This window comes from Aulonocara stuartgranti, assembly GCF_965226115.1.
Source record: "Aulonocara stuartgranti genome assembly, chromosome: 7".
Lineage (NCBI taxonomy): Eukaryota > Metazoa > Chordata > Actinopteri > Cichliformes > Cichlidae > Aulonocara > Aulonocara stuartgranti.
In genome coordinates, this window is record NC_138945.1 from 56257908 (window position 1) to 56278344 (window position 20437).

Sequence of the window (20437 nt, forward strand, 5' to 3'; positions counted from 1 at the left end):
GTGGCATCACAAAATTATCACGACCACAACAACCGTGAAAATAGTTGGATTTACATTGCTGCTCAATCACAGCTGCCTGATCAATGTCTTTCATTAGCAATTTAGCAAAGTTGATGGTGGTGGCGTGCGTATCTGTCTGAGTGAAAGACAGAGAGGGAGAGCGAGCGACAGATTTTCTATTATAACCTTCATTTTATGGAGTCACAGTGTGAGCACTCAGGTCGCATCAGAGCATCGGGCGGTATAGTGTGAGACCCTGCCTCGTGACCTGTAAACTTATAACCCCTGTGAGTCAATCGTGCAGTTTGAAAATCGCACAGTGTATGTCCAGCTTTAGGTGTACTGTCGTCCGAGAATTGCACCGCAGTGTCGGCGTTTGTTTCCCTGTTGGCCATGCTTCTTGTTGTGGTCATCTGTTGTCTTCCGGTATTTTCTCCGTAAGCAACCTTTCCTCGACCAATGAGATGAACGGTAATCTGACTTGTCATACTCGAATTGTCATAAGTGTGCTGTCAGCTCATTGGTCACAAAGCAGGAGAGGGGCTGGGAATTATGCTTTCAAACAAAGTGTTAATTCCATAAACATTTATAGACTACTTTTGATTCTCACTGTATTACGGGACAAAGTGCGTCCCTTATTAGCTCAATACGGGACGTGTACTTTTGTTTCTAAATACGGGACGATTCCGTTTTTTAAGGGACGGTTGGCAACCCTAGGTCAAACGAACACTGCAGCATCACTGAGAGTTAAAAACTGTCTCAATTCTTTCATCTTTAATAAAACGATCAGCATTGCTGCTTTACCAGGTGTAACTATGAAGTTTAACTTCCAGGCATCCATGAAAACAAAATGTATTACATTTAACGGAGTTAGAAGTTAGCAGGACGCTAGCGGAAGTTAGCTCGCTAGTTACCGCTGAGATTTCTGAAAAAATTCAAATGTACAGCTCTGCTATCATGTCCAACATAAATGAAGACAGGAAACTAAACAGCAGTGACGTTTGTAGGGTTACTGAAGTTGGGCTAGCTGGTATATAATGATGTGCTACCTGATCGCTAGTGACACAGCTATGCTAGCATAACATAAACAGTGAAGCTGGAGGAGAACACTAACACTTTTCCACTTATAAAAGTTAACGTGAAGGTTCTTCATGGTTAGAGACAAATGCAATCGCATGGCAGGATGCTGTAAACGGACCAAACTTCAGTCAGGAGAACAACTGAGATAATCCATCCACAATACAAGGTTAGTCATTAATATACTGCAACAACATGGGAATAGAGTATCTGCCGGAGAATTCAACATTAATGACTCAATGGTACAGAAATGGAGGAAGCAAGAAGAATGAGTTTAATAAAGTTTGATTTATCTGACTTCTTTGTTTCGCTTAATGTGCCTTATAATCCCGTGCACCTTATGGTCTGAAAAATACGTAATGTACACTGCAGTTTCATGTTGCAAAGCACCTCTTTTTAACTTCAGTGGATATTATACATGGTTATGCTCAGGATATGTCAGCCCATTTCTACTGGAAATGCCTTTTGGTTAAACTTTAAGCAAGGAATTTGCACTGTTACATTTTTATAAAGCTTCAATGTACATAAAAACCAGCTTCTTGTTTAAGTGAAAATAAATGGAAGGTTGTCTTTTTGCACTAGTAATGTTGTGGAGTTGTATTTTGTCTCGCATCAGTTATATCGTCAGTTATATCGTTATCGCAAATTTTCAAATATATATCGTGATAAATATTTTTGGCCATATCGCCCTGCTCTAAAGTAAAGTAACTAAATTACTTTTGGAAGGAGTAATCAGTAGTCCGTAATATATTACTTTTTCAAAGTAACTGTGGCAACACTGTTAATAATATATCCATATTATTTAATGTATTGAAGCTGGGGCTGGAGTTTTATTTCATGTTCCAATTCTTAAACAATCTTTACATTGCGTAAAATATGATAAAGCATTATTGTTTTTTAGTATTATATTTACATGCACTTTCCAAAAACACCCTGTTGCATTCAGATCTGCCGCATTTCCTCGTGGCAGAGATTCAACAAGGTGCTGGAAACATTCCTCTGAGATTTTGGTTCATATTGACATGATAGCATCACACAGTTGCTGCAGATTTTTCAGCTGCGTGTATTGATGTGAATCTCCCGTTCCACCGCATCCCAGGGGTACTCTGTTGTGGATTGAGAACGTGTGACTGTTGAGGCCGTTGGAGTACAGTGAGCTCACTGTCATCTTCAAACCAGTTTGAGATGATTTGAGCTTTGTGACATTGCGTGCTGTCTTGCTGGAAACAGTCATTAGATGATGGGTAGACTGCTGTAATAAAGGTACGGACATGGTCAGCAACAAAACTCAGGTAGGCTGTTTAAACAATGCTCAGTTGGTACTAATCGGTCCAAAGTGTGCCAAGAAAATATCCCCCACACCATTACACAACCAGGTCAGTACCAGGTATTTAAACCCTAGTGGGAGTTCTCCCTTAAGAGGGTCGTTGACCCGCTCTTGATCATGTGCCTCATCACACGAGCCAAGGCGTGAAAAAGGTGAGTGTCATTATCAGCAGAGGTTTCAGGTGAAACCATCGTGAGACCTTGCCTCACACTGTCATGTGAACTATTAAGAATGCCTGATGCAAGATGTGAGTGGGGGTTATTTAACAGCTAACCTTCTGAAGACACACAAAAATGTAGTCTGCTATAAAATCAGATGGTGACTGGTACCAACGTAAAACAATAAAATAATAATACAAATAAAACTTTACAAGCAACCTATTATATATTTATCTTATGCTTTTAAAATGTGAACAGAGTGGTTAGAGTAAAATATTTGCCCGCATTTATTTTCCTTTGAGTTTAGAAGGTTCAGGGTCTATGAAATATGTATCCAAAATGAAATGTTTCAGTTTTACTAAAATGGCTCATAATAAATATAAAATTGACTCAATTTCCTTCATGTACTTGTGACCATGTGCAATTTGTAAAGGCTTTTTAATGCTGTAGTGATTAAGCATTGACATTGTTGAAAAATACCATCATTTATTAACTGAACTGCACTCACAGAGCTGAAAGGTGGGATTTGTCTGTGTTTGAAACCCTAAAACATGAACTAGAGAAAGGACAGAAAAATGAGCACATTTTAAAAGATGGAACCAAGCAGAGTTTGAGATTTTGCAGATTATTCTTTATTCAATTCATTTTATTCAATTGTTGAAATTAACATTGTATATATCTGTATATATATATCATACATGCACAAAAAGAATCTTTAACATTTCCAACATCAGATTTTCATGTTACAAGTCTTGACTCATTTTTTCCCCCATGTACCTGACATTTTTTTAGAGCAGCAATTTAAAAGACTCCGTCATTGCTCTGTAATTTTCCTCCAGATGTCAGGATGACTGCCCTGTGGGCACCTATGGACCGCAATGTAACCAGAAGTGCGAGTGTCAGAATGGAGCCAAGTGTCACCATATCAATGGAGCCTGTCTATGTGAAACAGGGTTTAAAGGGCCTAATTGCCAGGAGAGATTCTGTCCCCCAGGTCTATACGGCCTCATTTGTGACAAGTACTGCCCCTGTAACACCACCAACACCGTCAGGTAAGTGAGACATCAGTGCAAGGCCACACACAGCTTTGCTCTGACCAAGCCCTGAAGCAAAGGCTCTCCATATGAATAAAGATTTCTGCAACTCAATTTTGTCTCATCTTAGCTCTATGCCAGCACTCATTCTGAAGTCTGGACACCTCTTAGCCATGTCATCCAGTTAGCTTTTAATCGCGACCTTTACTTCATTCATAATTTCTCAGCAGCATTCATAGTTAATGCAATGTTAATGCTCTGATTCCGGCAAGAGTTGGGCATCGGCCATAGAAGTCATTACAGAACGAAGGAGAAAAGGGACACCTCATCTATCAGAAACGAGCACGTAGACGCGTAGATGGATGAATGGCTTTTGGCGCGGACTTCACACTTTGATCCTGCTCAAGAATGAAGTGTTGATACTTTTAGAGCTCAAACTTCACCTCACCCTTTTTCTTCCTGTCATTGTCCCATATTTCTTTCTCATTATATTGTAGCTGCCACCCGCTTTCTGGTGAATGCACCTGCTCTGCGGGATGGACAGGGCTTTACTGTAATGAGTCCTGTCCGCCTGGATTCTATGGAGAGGGTTGCATGCTGACTTGTAGCTGTGCCAACGGAGCTGACTGTCATCCTGTCACGGGTACCTGTACATGTGCCCCTGGGTTCATGGTGAGTATCATGTACATTCACTGCTATTTTATTGTACTCATATCTGTGGCCACTTTCAGGATAATGTTTTATTAAAGATTTTCTTTCAAATTTGACCTTTACCTGATCTCATGAGATCTAGATCTCTTTTCCCAGAGCCAAAATGCCAAGGTGGGGCCACAGTTACGCTATGCAAACCGAAACACAGCCAATGTGTACTCAAGGAAAAGGAGGAAAAAAGAAGTTGGTGGAAAAACAGAGAAAAGAGCACTCAAAATGCATTAAAAACAAGCATAAGCTTAAACGGCATTTAAAACACTTAGAAAGAGCAGTCCTTGAACATCCATGACTTTGTGTTCTAAACCACGTTGACACTCGCATGTCCATTTTAATTTATTCGCAGCTATAATTACCATGTCAACTTGTAATTATGCTATTGGTTACATTAATTTCTCATGAAATGCTCAAGGGTTAATTGTATTTGTAACCTCGCTCCTCGTGATCTTTAATATACTGAAGAATATCTCTATCTCCACTAACCAATAATTGTACTCGCATGTCTCATACCATATGCTGCGAAACTCTCCGCCATGAGCCTAAGTTGTGAAGGTTGCAGCTTTGACTTATGTTTCATGTTTTTTTGTGGCTGTTGTAAAAGGTTTGTGTCAGTGTGGTCATAATTTTTTTGGAAGTTGTCCCAGTTTCACTTTAGAAGCTTTTTGTACACAGACAGTCAAGAGCAAGGGGAGACATTTTATTATCGCCTTATTATAAATGTGCTCTACCGCATCACAATAAATCCTCTGGTACCTCCCAGTGCAGACATTAATAATGGGTCGTGTGTATTTTACAAATACAGTCGATATGTCTTGACTTGTAGCATCAGTGATCTGTACTCCTGGACCAATTGGGAGAAAATTGAATCCTTGACCTATATATGTTTTCGTTTTAGTCGGTTTTTGTTGCAGCCACATTGTTCCCTCTTACAACTGTCAAATTAGTTGGGTAACTTCAATCAGTTTCCCTATTGTATTTCTTGTCTTGCAATCTGAAGTTAGAGAGCAACAGCGACTGCAAGGGTACATTCCTGCCAACATTACATTTCGGTGGAAATTGCCTGTGTCTTACACCAGGCCACTGTGGTGAATTGAGCTACCGAGTAGGGCTGCAGACTGTGTCTTAATTTGCTCCACCTGTTCTCTTTGGCGGCTGCTGGGAAGGACTGCCAGATCCATTAAATAGACCTAGAGGGCAGGAGCTGGAAAGAAAAGAAGGCAGTCAGATGGGACCAGACACACCTCATATGGAGGATTGGTGTGTTTGAGTGTGTGTGGAGAGTTTTTTTTGTTTTTTTTTTTGTACTCTGAACAAAGCTGCTGCTGTGCAAACACTTTGTTACAGAGGTAGAGCTGTGTAGCTGCTACCTGTAATTGTGTGACATGCATCACACATGGTTATTATCACATGGAGCTTTTAAAATGTGGTTGATGATGGTGTTGCGGCTATGATTGCAAGCGAAGTCACTTCCCCGGGGGACAGCTGATAAGACTAAGCCTCCCCACTGCATCTTTGTTCTGGAGTCCCATCGGGGGGCAAACCAAGCAAAGTGTCTGAGCAGACTGAGCACCTCCACGCTTGATTTAGCTCTAGTAATTGGACATGCTCTTTTTGACTGGGACAAAGTGATTACATGTTACCCATTCAGGCATTGTCCCTTGCAATCTGCAGCATGTGGACTCTGTAAGGTGTCTTTCTTTTTTTTTCTTTTTTTCTACAGATTCTGTTGGTACCGCTTTATGTGAAATATGAATGCATTAGGAATGGATTCCAGTCTGCCTTTGTAGGTGGTGAAAACAATTTTCCTATCTCTCAGGGATTTCTCTCCTCATCAGAAGGTTCAGAGGTTCATTTTCAACCATGCTGCATGAATTTTAAACTGCACTCACTCACCCAGCAGTTAGATGAACTGTTAAGGAGTGAGAATGATTGGTAATTAGTGGTGCCATTTGCATCTAGTCTCGAAGGGTACCAGCCTGATCAATGTTGTGTCAGCTAGTGGCTTTCTGGAAAAAATGCACTCCAATTACATTAAGATACTAATAGGTATGAATTTAGTGCTTTGGCCAAGGACGACCTGGTCTGGTCTGGTTACTACTTCTATCGGCTGTGTAGTTATGTAAGGTCCTGCTGCTCCTATGCAATGGACTGACAGCCCGTGTATTAATAATGATTCTCCACATCCAGACTTCTATCCTTCCCAGCTCAGAAGGAATATGAATCAGTCGACTAATGAGAGAGCTGCCTTTCCCCACTTGAGAACAGACCAACCACTGGAGTCCGCACTGTGAGGGGGGAAACCAAGTGGAATTCGACGCAGTCATGGAGGCAGCAAAATCCATGGTCATTTGTGGCTGTATGACGTTTTATCCATGAGTCCAGTCACCAGTAAATTGCCTGAGCTCTGAAGAAAGACTGCACCTCCCTGCCAGTCCCCCTCTGTCCAGCCCTCCCCCACCCCCCACCCCCCAGCCGGTCGAACTTCTTGCCGCACTTAACAACTGTAACTGAACTGCTATTGTTAGCAGTCTTGAAGCTGTCGTTTGCGGCAGAACAAAGGTTATTGCAACTGATTGATAAAAATTTCATTCGCAGACAGGCGCTTTTATGTGGTGTACGGGGAGGAGAGATGTTTTAAGATGTGTGTTCTGCCCCTGGCGTCCACTGGCACATCTCCTCCTGCCTCATGTTTAAACTGAGTTCAAAATGATAATGAGAGCAGTGAGCAGCCAGCAGTCCCCCAGATCTCTGGTGAGCGAAGCAAGAGCCACTCAGGACTCCTCTGGGCCTCTAATTGGAACTCTAAATCATTGTGTCACCTGTCACTCAAGTCAGGGTTTGAAACAAAGGGTGTGGGCATCCATAGACTGGCTGTGATCTCTAGCTGAGGGAGGGACAAGAGCGGTGGAGGTGGGTTGTGCTCAGCCTTTAAAGCAGAGAAATTCTAATGACAGCAGGATGCAGAGGACAGAGACGGAGTACTTCATGTCCTTTACCAGATACTTAATTTTAATGCAACAACACTAAAAGGCTGTGCCAATGTGGCTGCCAATCTTTTCTATGGTATATTAGAGTGAGAGGTTAGAGAGTTGGTCTATAAGTGATACCTGTGGGATCCTGTCCATCCATTTCACTGTGGAACTCATTTACTTGGATTTTATCGCTGTTTTTGCCTAGTGTGGCTTTGGCTGAATATCTAGCCTGATGAGGGCCCACGTGCTAAAATGTAGATACAATGTTCTCACCACAAGATTCAGCCCTATTGCATTCCCATGCTGTCAAATCCATGGAAAGCTGCTAATGTCTCACAGACGAGCACAATGTGTTTTTTGCCATCAGTGCTGTGACGCACAGGGTAATGGCAACAATGAGATGGGTTTTGCTCCCAAATGATCACAGGCAAACTTGTAAAGGACCCCTTGGCATCACATTTATGGGCAGGGTTAATGTGGGGAAGGTGCATGTTTTAACCCAAGCCTCAATCTCCTGATGCTGACTTATTTGCTCATTAAAAGAGGACCATTATCTCTCTGTGTCCAAGACTGCTGCTGACAGTGTGTCAAGGACACCGGTGCCAAAGGACACATTATGAGTATCTTAAAAGTTGCCATTTTTTGTTGATTCCGTTTGGCATGCTAAGTTGGCTCACTCAGCAAACCGGTAAAGTTGAAGCCACAGAAGTGGTTCGAACTCAAAAATCCAGTTTCTTTGTCTGTTTGAACACACAGATGTTTTACATATTTTTGTGATTTAGTTTGGCTCACAATTCATGATGGTTTCATCATCTCCAATGTCCATCGCAATAAGCATCCATAAATCAGATCTCAGACAAACTCCAGGATGTTCTTCTTTACCTTTCAATGTAATGTAATGCAGTGTAGTGTAATCCAGTCCATGGGAAGCTTGCAAACAGCAACTTGTTATGCTTATGAGCCATATTTTTATTTCATTTCAGTGTGCCAGTTCCATTTGCATGCCAACATTGTCTTGACTGCTTGAGTGGGCTCCACAGTGTCAGATTTTGAACACCCTTATAGAGTAAGGCTTGCAAAATACATCTTCCGCAAGTCATTTCACAAGGCAAGGGCAGTAACTTAATGTGACTTTAGTTTATTAAGAACTCAAAAGATTGCATTAATAGAGTGAAGATGATTAGATAAGAGTGCAAAGTTAGTCATTGCTTGATTGGAGAAAGCGGTGAAAAGTCTGGATTCTCCAACTTTGGAGTCCTGCCTGCGTCTCAGCTGAAAAGGAAATCTAACGGGAGATGGAGATGAAGAGAGAAGTTGAGAGATGGGGTGAAATGGGGTTGCAAACCATGGCTCAGAACAGGCGCTGTCAGAATATATAGAGTGCATAATTGGAAGTTAAGAAGAGATAGCTTGAGCTGATCAAGTGTGGTCCTTCCTTTGAACTTCAGTTACTTTCTTAAATCCATTCAATTTCAGTCTCCATACAGACACAATGTGACTTGTTTAAGTAAACAGCTTAGTAAGCTATACAGAGAAATAGAGTCAACCTTCCCAGTGTTTTAGTCCACATCCTTTCAGACTATTTTATTCCTTTTTCAGTCTGCCAGTGTCAGCATTTATTGCTATGTTGGCTGTGTGCTGCATAACTTTGCGTTATTTCTCCCACAGAGTGAGGACTGCTCTACAGTGTGTCCACCTGGTCTGTTTGGACGTAGTTGCCTGTCCACCTGCTCTTGCCATAATCATGCATCCTGCTCTCCTGTTGATGGCTCCTGCTTCTGCAAGGAAGGTAAAGAATCATGAGGCTGAGCACAAGTCTTCTATATCATGAGATAAGGTGTACTGGCTGTGCAGATGAACAGATGGATGAACATTTGTACACATAAATTCTTATGGACTAAATTCAGTTGCATTCTGTGCATTGGGTTGTTTTCCTGTACAAACTTTAATCTGTTCAAGTTTCCAGTCTAATGAATAATACATGTCATAAGCTATTCTTAATTTCTTAAGACAAAATTTTATGGTACAATGCACCCCTCATTGACCCACCCCTCATTTCCATGTGTTTCTCAAGGAAAATGTGAACTAGGTGCAGTGATTCATTGAAATGTGCAAACATGAATGAGAATGCAACATGCAAGGTAAAAACTGTTCGTACAATTCTAATGAAATTTGGTATGACCGCCTTTATTCTTCAGCAGAGCATGAACTCTCTTAGGCAAGCTTTTTTTGTCATTTCTTCATGTAGGTTTCAGGAATAGTTCTCCAGGCTTCTTGAAGAGCACTTAATAATAACGAGCATGGTGTGGGGAGGCCAATCTATGACTGATAGTATGCAATTGTGTGTGTAGAATCATTGTCATGCTGTTAAATGAAGCCACTGTCAATCAGACAATTTCCAGATGGTTTTACATGATGGATCAATGTATGACGCTATTTTCTGTTGACAATGCGATACATTTTGACAAGAGTCACAATACCACTGACCTCAAACTCCAAATCATGGCGGAGCCTCCACTATGCTTTACACGTGGCTGTAGATGGTCACTATCGTACCTCTGTCCTAAACTCCTCCTCAACAATCTAAACTAAAACCTTCAAATCTGGATTCATTCCTTAATAAAAAGCTGTTGCAACTGATTTTAAGTCCAACTTTTTCTTTTTTAAACTCAGATCTGCCACTTTTTCTTTTGTCCTCCACTTGTCCAGTTTCCTCAGAGTGTTTAAGGACACACTGCACACAATGCCAAGATATGCCACGTTTTTGGCCAATAGCACTTTGGGAATCACCTTGCTGGTGCAAAAATATTATGTTATGGCCATCAAACGGTGTTATCTTTGGCATTTTTCATTGATTCAACTAAAGAAATAGGCACAAATTATTGGTTTTGTGACAGACTGCTAATAACAAGGTGCCAAGCGATATATTTCTGTGAAAGACAGCAAAGACTACACTGAAAAATGACTGAAAAAGTAGCCAAAGTTAAAAGAAGAACTTTCAAGGACCTTCAGAAAGCCTGGAGAACTATTGCTGCAGGCCACTTTAAAAATTACAAGAAAGTCTGGCTCCTTGGAAGCAAACTATAAAGAAATGAGGGGTGGCTCAAGATTTTTTACACAGCACTGCATAAATGTCTCACTGATATCAAATCCTTCTTACCTTCTAACCTCTCATTGCCTATAAAAACATTTTCCTTTCTCAGATTGTATTGTTTTCCACCAGATAAAAGATAAAAATAATAAGTGTGCACCAAATATACAGTATACACAGTCAATAGTACCACCCAGATCAATTATTCCTGAGAGATTTCACTCATGCACACAGATGTTAACTCGTGGGTTAATAGAGGAATCGTAAATTTTGACTGCCAACAGTTGAGTCTATTCAATGTTTTGGGGGCAATATATCCAGGACATATAGATATATTTCTCTGGAAGTAAAAACTTTATTATATTTGAACACAATAAAACAACTGAAGAGGTTACCAAAGTCCAGATGCTATCAATATACCACTTTTTTTTTAAAATCTTTTACCCATTGTACTGGACGCACTGAAGAGAAACTTAAGAACTCTCCAAAGTCAGTAGGACTGAATAAATTTATACAAGTCCATCCATAGTTATTGTGCTCATTCATACATTGCCATTCTTAGAGGTGTGTTTTCTCTTTGCAGCTGAATCATATCACATTTATTTAAATTAATCTTTAGGGTTCAAGCACAAGGGCAAAAACCATTGTAGCTCACCATTATTTACACCAAAGGTGTCAAACATAAGGCCTGAGGGCAAAAATCGGCCCAGCCTACTGGAATGATTTTAAAAATGTGATGGAGGACCTAATTTTCAGGATTTAAACAGCTGTTTCTTAAGTTTTCCATCTTTTCTTCAGATGAAGACCTTCCTCATGATCACTGATGTTACAACAAAGTTATAGATAAACAATTAATTTTGAGTAAGCTTCCAGTTTTTTTGTTCCTTTCACTATTATGGGGCGATCGTGGCTCAAGAGTTAGGAGTTCGCCTTGTAATCGGAAGGTTGCCGGTTCGAGCCCCGGCTCCGACAGTCTCGGTCGTTGTGTCCTTGGGCAAGACACTTCACCTGTTGCCTACTGGTGGTGGTCAGAGGGCCCGGTGGCGCCAGTGTCCGGCAGCCTCGCCTCTGTCAGTGCGCCCCAGGGTGGCTGTGGTTACAATGTAGCTTGCCACCACCAGTGTGCGAATGTGTGTGTGAATGGGTGGATGACTGGATATGTAAAGCGCTTTGGGGTCCTTAGGGACTAGTAAAGCGCTATATAAATACAGGCCATTTACCATTTATTTATTATAAAAATGACAGTTTATTACAATGGGTCCACAGTAATTATAAAATACAACATTTTCTGTGAATGACCTTGCAGAACTTTTTCTGAAGTTTTACACATTTCTTGCAATTTATGCTGAAAGAGTCGTGATGACAGAGCAGAATTCCTTTGGTGTGCAGAAAAACTGAGATGCACAGTTGACATTGCACTTCTTTTTCTATTATTAAGATATCTCATGGATCAAGTGGGTAGTTAAACTTCTTTGCACTCATAGAAAGGAGTGTTTCACTCGTCCAGCCCACTCAAGATCAAAGTGGACTGTATGAGGCCAATGATATAAAATGAGCTGACATCCCTGATTTAGACTGTTCAGTTGTCTGGTAATTTTAATATAAAGCCTTCATGTCGCTTTTCTTGTATAAATGTTTATAGTTTGATTTTTCTCTCTCTGTTACTCGAGGTTGGCAGGGTGTGGACTGCTCCATCCTCTGTTCCAGTGGTGCCTGGGGTCTGGGCTGTAATCAGACATGCTTATGTAGCAACAGAGCTGCATGCGATCCTATAGATGGCACTTGCACATGTTCTCCTGGTTGGAGAGGAGAGCACTGTGACGAGCCCTGCCCTGTAAGTCTGTCTTTCTTTCTTTTTAACTGAGAGATTGATGTGAAGACCCAGCTAAATCTTTTGCATCATTGTGCTGTATTTTAGAAGAGTTAGATCAAGTTTTCTTATTATTATCGTCGTTGTCAGGAGGGTACGTATGGGTTGGAGTGCCGTGAGCGCTGCGACTGCAGCCACGCCGATGGCTGTGACCCAGTGAGCGGTTATTGTCGCTGCTACCCTGGCTGGACAGGTTTGTACTCCTTTTTTCACAACAAAATCACAGTAGTCTGTCTTTAGGAGCAGAAGCGGCCCGTCTTTAGTAGTTATCTTCATTAGCTGAAAATCAAAGACATTAGATGCCAGTCAGACACACTGATTTACCATAACAGGAAAATATGCTGCAGCATTCATGGCTTGTGCAGTACAGTATGTTTACAGAATGTCTACACAGTGTTTTGTTAATTAAATGTTCAATTTGTTTTGCCACTGCGCCGGTGGCATAGCCGAATGAGAGATGTTGAGAATTGAGCTCTAAATTAATTCTCTTGGCTGGCACGCTGGAAGCTGCTATGCAATCATGCTTATATTATATGATGCCGGCTACACACAAGGACTGAACTGAATCATCAGCTAAATATTTGCAAACTGAATCAAATAATTGGCCCACATTGCTCTCAAGATTTTTAGATATGTCTTGTGATATTGTTATTTTTGGTTCTGTTTATTAGAGTTTGCATTTTATTGGGAAATTTGATTAAACCAGCTGCCGCGTTTATTCACCAGAGTATCAATCGTTCTTTGCTATCACAAGCTCTCCACTGGAATCTGATCCCCTCTAGATGCAATAGTTTTTCGTTTTTTGGGGGGTTTGCACGTCCATATGTTCGCTCTCTGTTTCTTGTCATTTAAACCATTTGCTTACAGGGAAAAAGCTTGGAGGTTGGAAAGTATGAATGTCACAGCAAGGGTGAGAGTCATTATGCTCAAAAATGAAGCGTCGCATCTGAATGTCAAATACAGGGGGCTAGCAAAGGACCTGGTCTCTGAGCTTGGGCAGAGAGGTGCAGTCGGAGAGGGAAAAAGATTCAGCAGGAAAGGTCAAGCCTGTGAGCTCTCAGCATCCCACTCCATTCAGCCTCCCGAGCTTCGGGCATTTATTCTGGGAAACAATGTGGGTTTTATTATCTGCAAGAATGGAGCCGGCAAAACGGGCCTCTCATGCTCTGAATCCCGCACAGGTCGGGACCATCTGTCAGCCTTAATTGAGTCACCAGGGTGCAGAGCTGGGGGCAGCGTGCAGCCCAGTGGGTCGGACAAACACACACATACATACTTAAATTGCAGCGGCTTGACAGCGGTCTCTCTGAAGGAAGGAGCACCTAGAGAGAGGGCTATGTGGGATTCGTCACAGGACTGAGTCAGGGATGGAGTGAAATGTCTGTTTACAGCTATTTTTGTAAACACTGTCATATCACTGAGTGTGCCAGGGTTGGTATTGCATTCTACTTTGCTGTCAACTTGGTGTTGGCTCTATTGTGAGGCTTGCCTAAATTGTCAAGAAGCTTGACTTTAGGAGTGTGCGCGCTTAAGTGGCTAGGCCGACTATGACCCACAGAATTGTTACTGAACTGTCGTGAGCCTGACATCAGCCAACAAAGATTTAAAAAAGTTCTCTGACTAGACACTTGATGCAGAGGGCATCGTGCTAGACCATGTTAAATAGACCTTTGCCTTTTATTTCTGTAGAGATTCTGGTCCATGACACGAAGCAGGTAATGTGATGTGTGTTTACATGCACTAGGAGAGAGAGAGTTAAAAAGGGAGAGAGAGGTTTGCTTCGCTGTGCTCACTGTACAAATTGGATAGTAGGACCTCTGGCACTTCTCAGCGAAAAGCCTCCTTTGAAGAGACTTCAGTTCTGGCTTCTTTCACTCTTTCTTCTTCTCCCTCACTAGGCACCCAAAGCCCCTCTGTTTGTCACCATTAGACTGAAAAATGTGACGCTCTGTCCGCATTCATTTTCTGACAGTAAAGCCAGCCACTGTTTTTCTTTTTTTTCCTGCCTGCCCTAGCAGAACCTCAAACACACTTGCACAAGCCTTGCCCTCCTTTTGATGTCCATGGCACAGCTTCTGACTTAATCACTGCGACTGTACCCCCCACACCCATCTAGCCCCCCACTCATCAGACTTAACATTTCCTATCCTATATAGCCTTAAGGTGCCATGGTTACCGTATAACATTAGTCCCCAGAGTTTAGTCCAGGTTTAATTCAAAGGTACTGCACTAATGCCGCTTTAATTGCCACACCATTCTCAGATATTCTCGCTCAAAGGAAATTTCAAATGAGGCTTCGAACTGAGGGCTGAAGCTTGAAAGGTTGCAGAGTTTGCATGCATTTGTGCGACTGTGTGACACCGACCGTGTGCATGTGCAATTGCAGGGCTATGCCACACTTTCTATACCCGGCTGTATACATGTAGAACGGCACGCGTGAATTTTTTTTTCTGAAGGAAAACATGGCGCTCTGATGGGCATGCTAATGCATTCACAGTGAGAGCCCTGTATGGATGCAGTGTTTTGCATTTGGTTGAAGCCACAGAAAAAAAAAGACACTGTGACACTTGCAGACTGTGGTCTGAGTACTTCCCTTCAGCTCCATGCACTACCCTTGCTCTGCTGAAAGAGAATGGGAGACAAGCTTGGCCTCTCTTGAGACTCAACCCTGTTAATCAACACAGTGCACTGGCAAGGAGCTCCAGTCAGATCAAAAATAAAATACATTTGGAGAGGAGAAGCAGAGTGTGAAAGATGGGCTGAAAAAAAACACCCTCCAAACTGCAGCTTCTTTATTCAAAACTAAAATAAGTCAATGATTCATGTTAGTTTAATAACCCTGAAAAGATGTGCAATGATCAAGCATTGTGAATGCTGCCCCTTAATGATGTGTTTTTACAGATGGCACTCTGTTTAGAATTTATCAGCTTACCAGTCTTTTGCCTTCTTAATATGCATTCACTGAAGATTTGGTAACATGCCTGCAGGAATCCACTGTGATAATGTGTGCCCACAAGGCTTCTGGGGACCCAACTGTTCAGTCAGCTGCTCCTGTCAGAACGGAGGATCGTGCTCTCCCGAGGACGGCACATGTGTGTGTGCACCTGGATACAGAGGGACGTCCTGCAAAAGAAGTGAGCCTCTTTCTCGAAGCAACTTCTTTTTATCTAAACCCTTAGGAAGTAAATCTGTTTCACTGAGACCATCATACTTGCAAACTCCATCACAGCACTGACCTTGTTTGATCTTTGAAGAATTGTTGTTGGACATAACTGCTTGAGTGTAAACCCTTCATCACAGCTATCATGTAATCACAGTGTCTTTGCCCCAATGGCATTCCCCCAGACACATAAACATACACACACACTGACACACTTCTCACCCCCTTCTGGCACAGTCCTCAACAACCACCTCACAGTGGGAGACTCACAGTCCTTGCCTGAGGCTCATCAGAGGGTATGCTCACTGGGAGTGCCAGCGCTGGTTTCCGAATGGGGTCTGTCTGAAGGTGCTCTCAAGTGATGAACTCACTGATTGGGAGTGAATTCACTGTCTCAAACCTGTAAACATCAATTTGAGTGGAGAGACTTAAACACGCCGTGTGTGTGAGAGACAGAGAGGGGAAATGGTTACTCCTCCAAACTCAATATTTACACAGATAATTTTCTCGTCAGCTAGAAACCTCGTAACTGCAGTTTTGCACTTTTTCCCTTACTGAAATATTGTTAACTAATTGCATGCTTCTCCAGAGGATGATAAAAATGCACCACACCTGGTGCTTAAAATAAAATCCACTGGGTAAACTTAACATTGCAAGTTTGTCAAGCTACAACTGAGGTTGTTTTGTCAGTTTCTAAAAGGTTTCTATTTTAGAAATACCCAGCTGTCCCCTGACAGTTTTCTCCGAATCACTGGCTGTGAAAATAGTGTAAGTATTCCTAAGGCGCTCTTAGAATGTGTAGCGCTGGAATGAAAATATGTTTTTAATATAAATTGCAGCTTTTTATAATGGTTGCACAATCTTTGCATAAAGTGTTATATAATAACTTCTGCACCACCGTTTATATATCTCTCAGTTCACATTCTTTCAATGAAATTTGCATTATTAACACAGCTGTGTGTCTCCTCACATATATAGATCATCAGGCTGCTCTCATGACTTGACGTAAAACAGACTCACTATGCTCTTAACTCGTTTACTATTCTGTCTCTGGCTGCAGATAAAATGGCAGTGATTACAATGGAGACTGACTTTTATACTTTTCCCCTGCCTTTGCTGTCGCTCCTTGTCTTTTCTGCTTTACTTCTCGCAGCCTTGATTTTTCTGCACTCCCTTGATCACTCTTGTCATGCTTTGTTTCATTACTATATACCTCTTGTTTCATCCAACGCTGGTGACTGATTCTCTGTCGTCTCTTGCCACACTCTGCTGCCTCCAGTCTGCTCTCCGGGGTTCTACGGGCACCGCTGCAGCCAGTCGTGTCCACAGTGTGTGCACAGCACCGGGCCATGCCATCATGTCACGGGCCACTGTGAGTGCCTGTCTGGCTTTACCGGCTCGCTGTGCAACCAAGGCAAGTAGTCTTCTATGTCCTTTTGACCTTTATCCTGCTCTTTCACGTACAGTGAAATTCATTCACTGTGAAGTTTGAGTGTTTTTTTTTTCTTTTTTTGTTGGTTATTTTTGAAAATGCCTTTGTATAAAATACAGAAATCTGTAAGGGAATAATACTGATCATGTTGTTCCTGTACATTTTGTTTAAGTCCTCTCTTTGCACACTGGTCCTAATAAGATGACCTGCTGCCTCTCGCACTAGCATCTTAGCCTTGAAACTTTAAAATATGACTATTATCGATGCAACCTAAGCTAAAAACAAAAGTAAACAAAAAAACAACCTTCAACAGAGGATGGAAAATTGCTAAGAGCCACATTTTTAGACAAAGAATATTTTAAGTAAATTTTGCTGTCCCCTTGCCTAATTCTGCAAAAGGAGCTGTATGTAAATTGCTTTCATTAATATACAGACAAAGAAATGCACAAACACACCTGTTTCTATTGTTAAACTTGTTTTCAAGGCAACTTTTCTTTTGTGGCGTTACTGAGGATGTTATATGAAAACAACTTGGTTTGGCACTTTTTATTCCTTATAAGCGACATTTCTCAGCAACTACTTCTTGTAGCGTCATGACATCTTGATAAATGTTTTACAAAGAGGGTTTTGTTTTTTGCAAGACGTTTAGCTATATGTCTGGTCAAAGAGAACATTTAGTAGGAAACTGAGAAAGAGAATGAATGTATACTATGTGTGTGTCACAGTAGTTTTTGTCTCCACACTGTCCATCCATTGAACAGCGTGCTGATTTCAGTTCATTTGTGTGACAAGGTATTGTATTTGTCGTGTCAGTGGTTCCACATTAAAAATGTTCTCCGCCGTTCTGAGAAGAGATACCTTCACACAAATGCGCTGTAGATTTTTTTCCTCTAATAATTTACCTCTTTTTTTTAATAAATTACAGATAGGCGATGAGGAATTTTTGAATTCTCTTTCATGGCTTTAAGCAATGTCTTACAAATAAAAGTTTAATAGCTTAGCTGAAGGAAGAGGGAAAAGTAAAAGCGAGAACGAGTCCTAATTTGTCTGAACCATAATTACTGGTGAGCGGGCGTTAGGCGACGAGGGACAGAGGTGGCCATCATCATGCACATTATCCTCTTGTTGAGCCCCATTGTGTCCTCACTTGTCCTCTGTCCAGCACACAAAGTCCCAGCCTAATGAAGCTCTCCCAATGAGCTGAGGCTTGAATCCCCAGAAGCAACAGTATGGGGGAGCCAACCTCATGGCTTAATGACAACCTGCTTGAAAGAGGTTGAAAGAGCTCTCAAGAAGAGGGAAAAACCAGTTGAAATATAATCATTAAAATCACCCCCCATGATAATGAGTCAGACCCATCTCTTTCACAGCCTGCCACCTTATCAGATATTCCTAACGGTGGCTATTCTTTTATGTGAGACGTTTATTGCATCTGCTGGCACTGCAGCTCCCTGATCCTGATACTGAGATACACCTTGGTTTAATTTGTCCCATGGTCCAACAAGGAAACACAAACGAGGTTTCACTGGAAATAATATTTCTTATTGAAGAGTGCCTGGATGCATTGAAATATTAATTTCATTAAAAATGTATACAGTGGTCTGTGTACATGGTCTATTTTAATTCTTTGGCACATCACTCATTCCACTCTAAGCAGTGGAAATGGGGCAGTTGTGCCACAGGAGGCAGTGACTGACTCCTCCTTTTGTTTAAGCAGATCATTTCGTGTCCACTCAAATAAAAGGATATCATCCATTAGAGGAACATGTTTACACAACCTTTTCAAAAAATCAGTGTGTTTTCATAAATGTGTTCACAGTAATGTGCCTAAGTTTAGTGTCATAATGTTAATGGGTTTTTCTAATCTTAAAAGAGGCAGAGCAGTTTTTTTGTTTATTCGTAAAGTGGTGTGTTGTTTCTTTCTGTTCTGCAGTCTGTCCAAGTGGCAGGTACGGGAGAGCTTGTGCCGAGATCTGCCTCTGCACCAACAACGGCACCTGCAACCCCATTGATGGCTCCTGCCAGTGTTTTCCTGGCTGGATAGGAGAGGACTGCTCTCAGGGTATGGCTTCCTTCCTTCCTTCATCCACTCTGTAATTTGCTCATTTGTCCACTTTTCCCACTCTCATTGTCTGTCTCCACTCCTAATTTCTCTCTCACCCTTACCTTCATACACATTAATCATCTTCATGACCCGGCGCACAGAGAGAACTAACCTCAGCACCAGCTGATGTAAAACACACAGCTTGCTTAAATGATTGTTGTAATACATTATGCTCTTTGATTTACAGAACTGTAGGCCAAAGATCATTAGCAGAACTTTGAGCTGCCATGGCATGGGAAATTGATGTGTGTGTGTGTTTTTTTTAATTGCATTAACTATTAAACTAAAAAAAAACAACAACTAACGATCACACGGGTGATAATCCATACATATTCACCTGACAGCAATTTCCAACACTACAACTTGTGGGCTTGTGGAGGGTAATGACAAAACTGGATTTTCTTCCAAATGTATCATTTTAACATATTGTATGAAAGCGTGGAGAATGTCTGGACTTTTCCTCAAACATATGTGTTATGTGATTCATGTATGCATGTCTAGGACGTAGTGTATGTAAGGGAGAGTGCGTGACCATGAGTTTGACTGTGTCTCTGGCGTCTGCAGCCTGTCCCTCTGGGCACTGGGGCCCTGATTGTCTCAACTCGTGTAACTGTCACAATGGAGCCCAGTGCAGTGCCTATGATGGAGAGTGCAGGTGCAGCCCCGGCTGGACCGGTCTCTACTGCACACAGCGTGAGTTTCTCCCATCCAGTTAGTAGACACACAGTGTCATCTACTGGCAGTCTAATAGAACTGCAGCAGATGACAAGTGAGAAACAATGCTTTTTTTCTGATTACAAGGAAACTGGATGTTTTTATCTATTTTTTTATTTTTATTTTTTTAAAGCGAGAGAGAGCAATAGCAGAACAGAACTAATGGTCATTTCATTAATGGTTGTAATACATCCCAGTCATTTACCCAGGGATAGAGCAGATCATCAATATCAGTCCACTAATTTGAATTTCCATTATCCATCACCTCGAGGGGTTTATTCAGTACTGTTTGCAGTGTGGAGCTCCTGCTATTGTGCATGAAAATTACATTTGTTTTCCCCTCTCTTCTCTCATATAGATTCTTACTATTTGCAGTTGTCTTCTTCTTTATTTCCACCTCTAGGTTATGTTGACAGCATAACAGCATTTTCTGCAGAAGCAGGAAATGTTTCATTTCAATTCATTCACATTGTCTCTTATTGAGTATGCAGCAGAGACATTGAGTGATATTGATTTCCTCGTTCCTTTGCGATTTGACCTTGACTCTCTATGTTGTCTTCCCTTCTCTTTGTTTTCACCACTCCTCCCACCCCAACATTTTATACATCTCTGTCCCAGGCTGTCCTTCAGGGTTCTACGGCAGGGACTGCTCCGAAGTCTGCCGCTGCCAAAACGGTGCAGACTGCGACCACATATCTGGCCAGTGTGCTTGCCGAACCGGCTTCATTGGGACGAGCTGTGAGCAGAGTTGAGTAGGCACAACACATTTTAGCTCTGAGCAAAATTACCC

At 41.7% G+C, this 20437-nt stretch overlaps 1 protein-coding gene across 7 annotated transcripts in view; it reads left to right on the forward strand.

Moving 5' to 3' along the window:
• megf11 (multiple EGF-like-domains 11) overlaps window positions 1–20437 on the forward strand; it is an 85462-nt gene that overhangs the window by 58890 nt on the left and 6135 nt on the right. For 5 of the 7 annotated variants that reach the window (XM_082539031.1, XM_082539036.1, XM_082539033.1 and 2 more), the window contains 10 exons: window positions 3402–3614; window positions 4094–4268; window positions 8945–9065; window positions 12038–12201; window positions 12328–12430; window positions 15225–15371; window positions 16677–16811; window positions 18763–18891; window positions 19498–19626; window positions 20266–20394. In XM_082539031.1, the coding sequence (XP_082395157.1) occupies window positions 3402–3614; window positions 4094–4268; window positions 8945–9065; window positions 12038–12201; window positions 12328–12430; window positions 15225–15371; window positions 16677–16811; window positions 18763–18891; window positions 19498–19626; window positions 20266–20394 (1445 nt within the window). The remainder of the gene's footprint in view (window positions 1–3401; window positions 3615–4093; window positions 4269–8944; window positions 9066–12037; window positions 12202–12327; window positions 12431–15224; window positions 15372–16676; window positions 16812–18762; window positions 18892–19497; window positions 19627–20265; window positions 20395–20437) is intronic. The other 2 variants (XM_082539035.1, XM_082539037.1) reach the window with 1 other exon arrangement.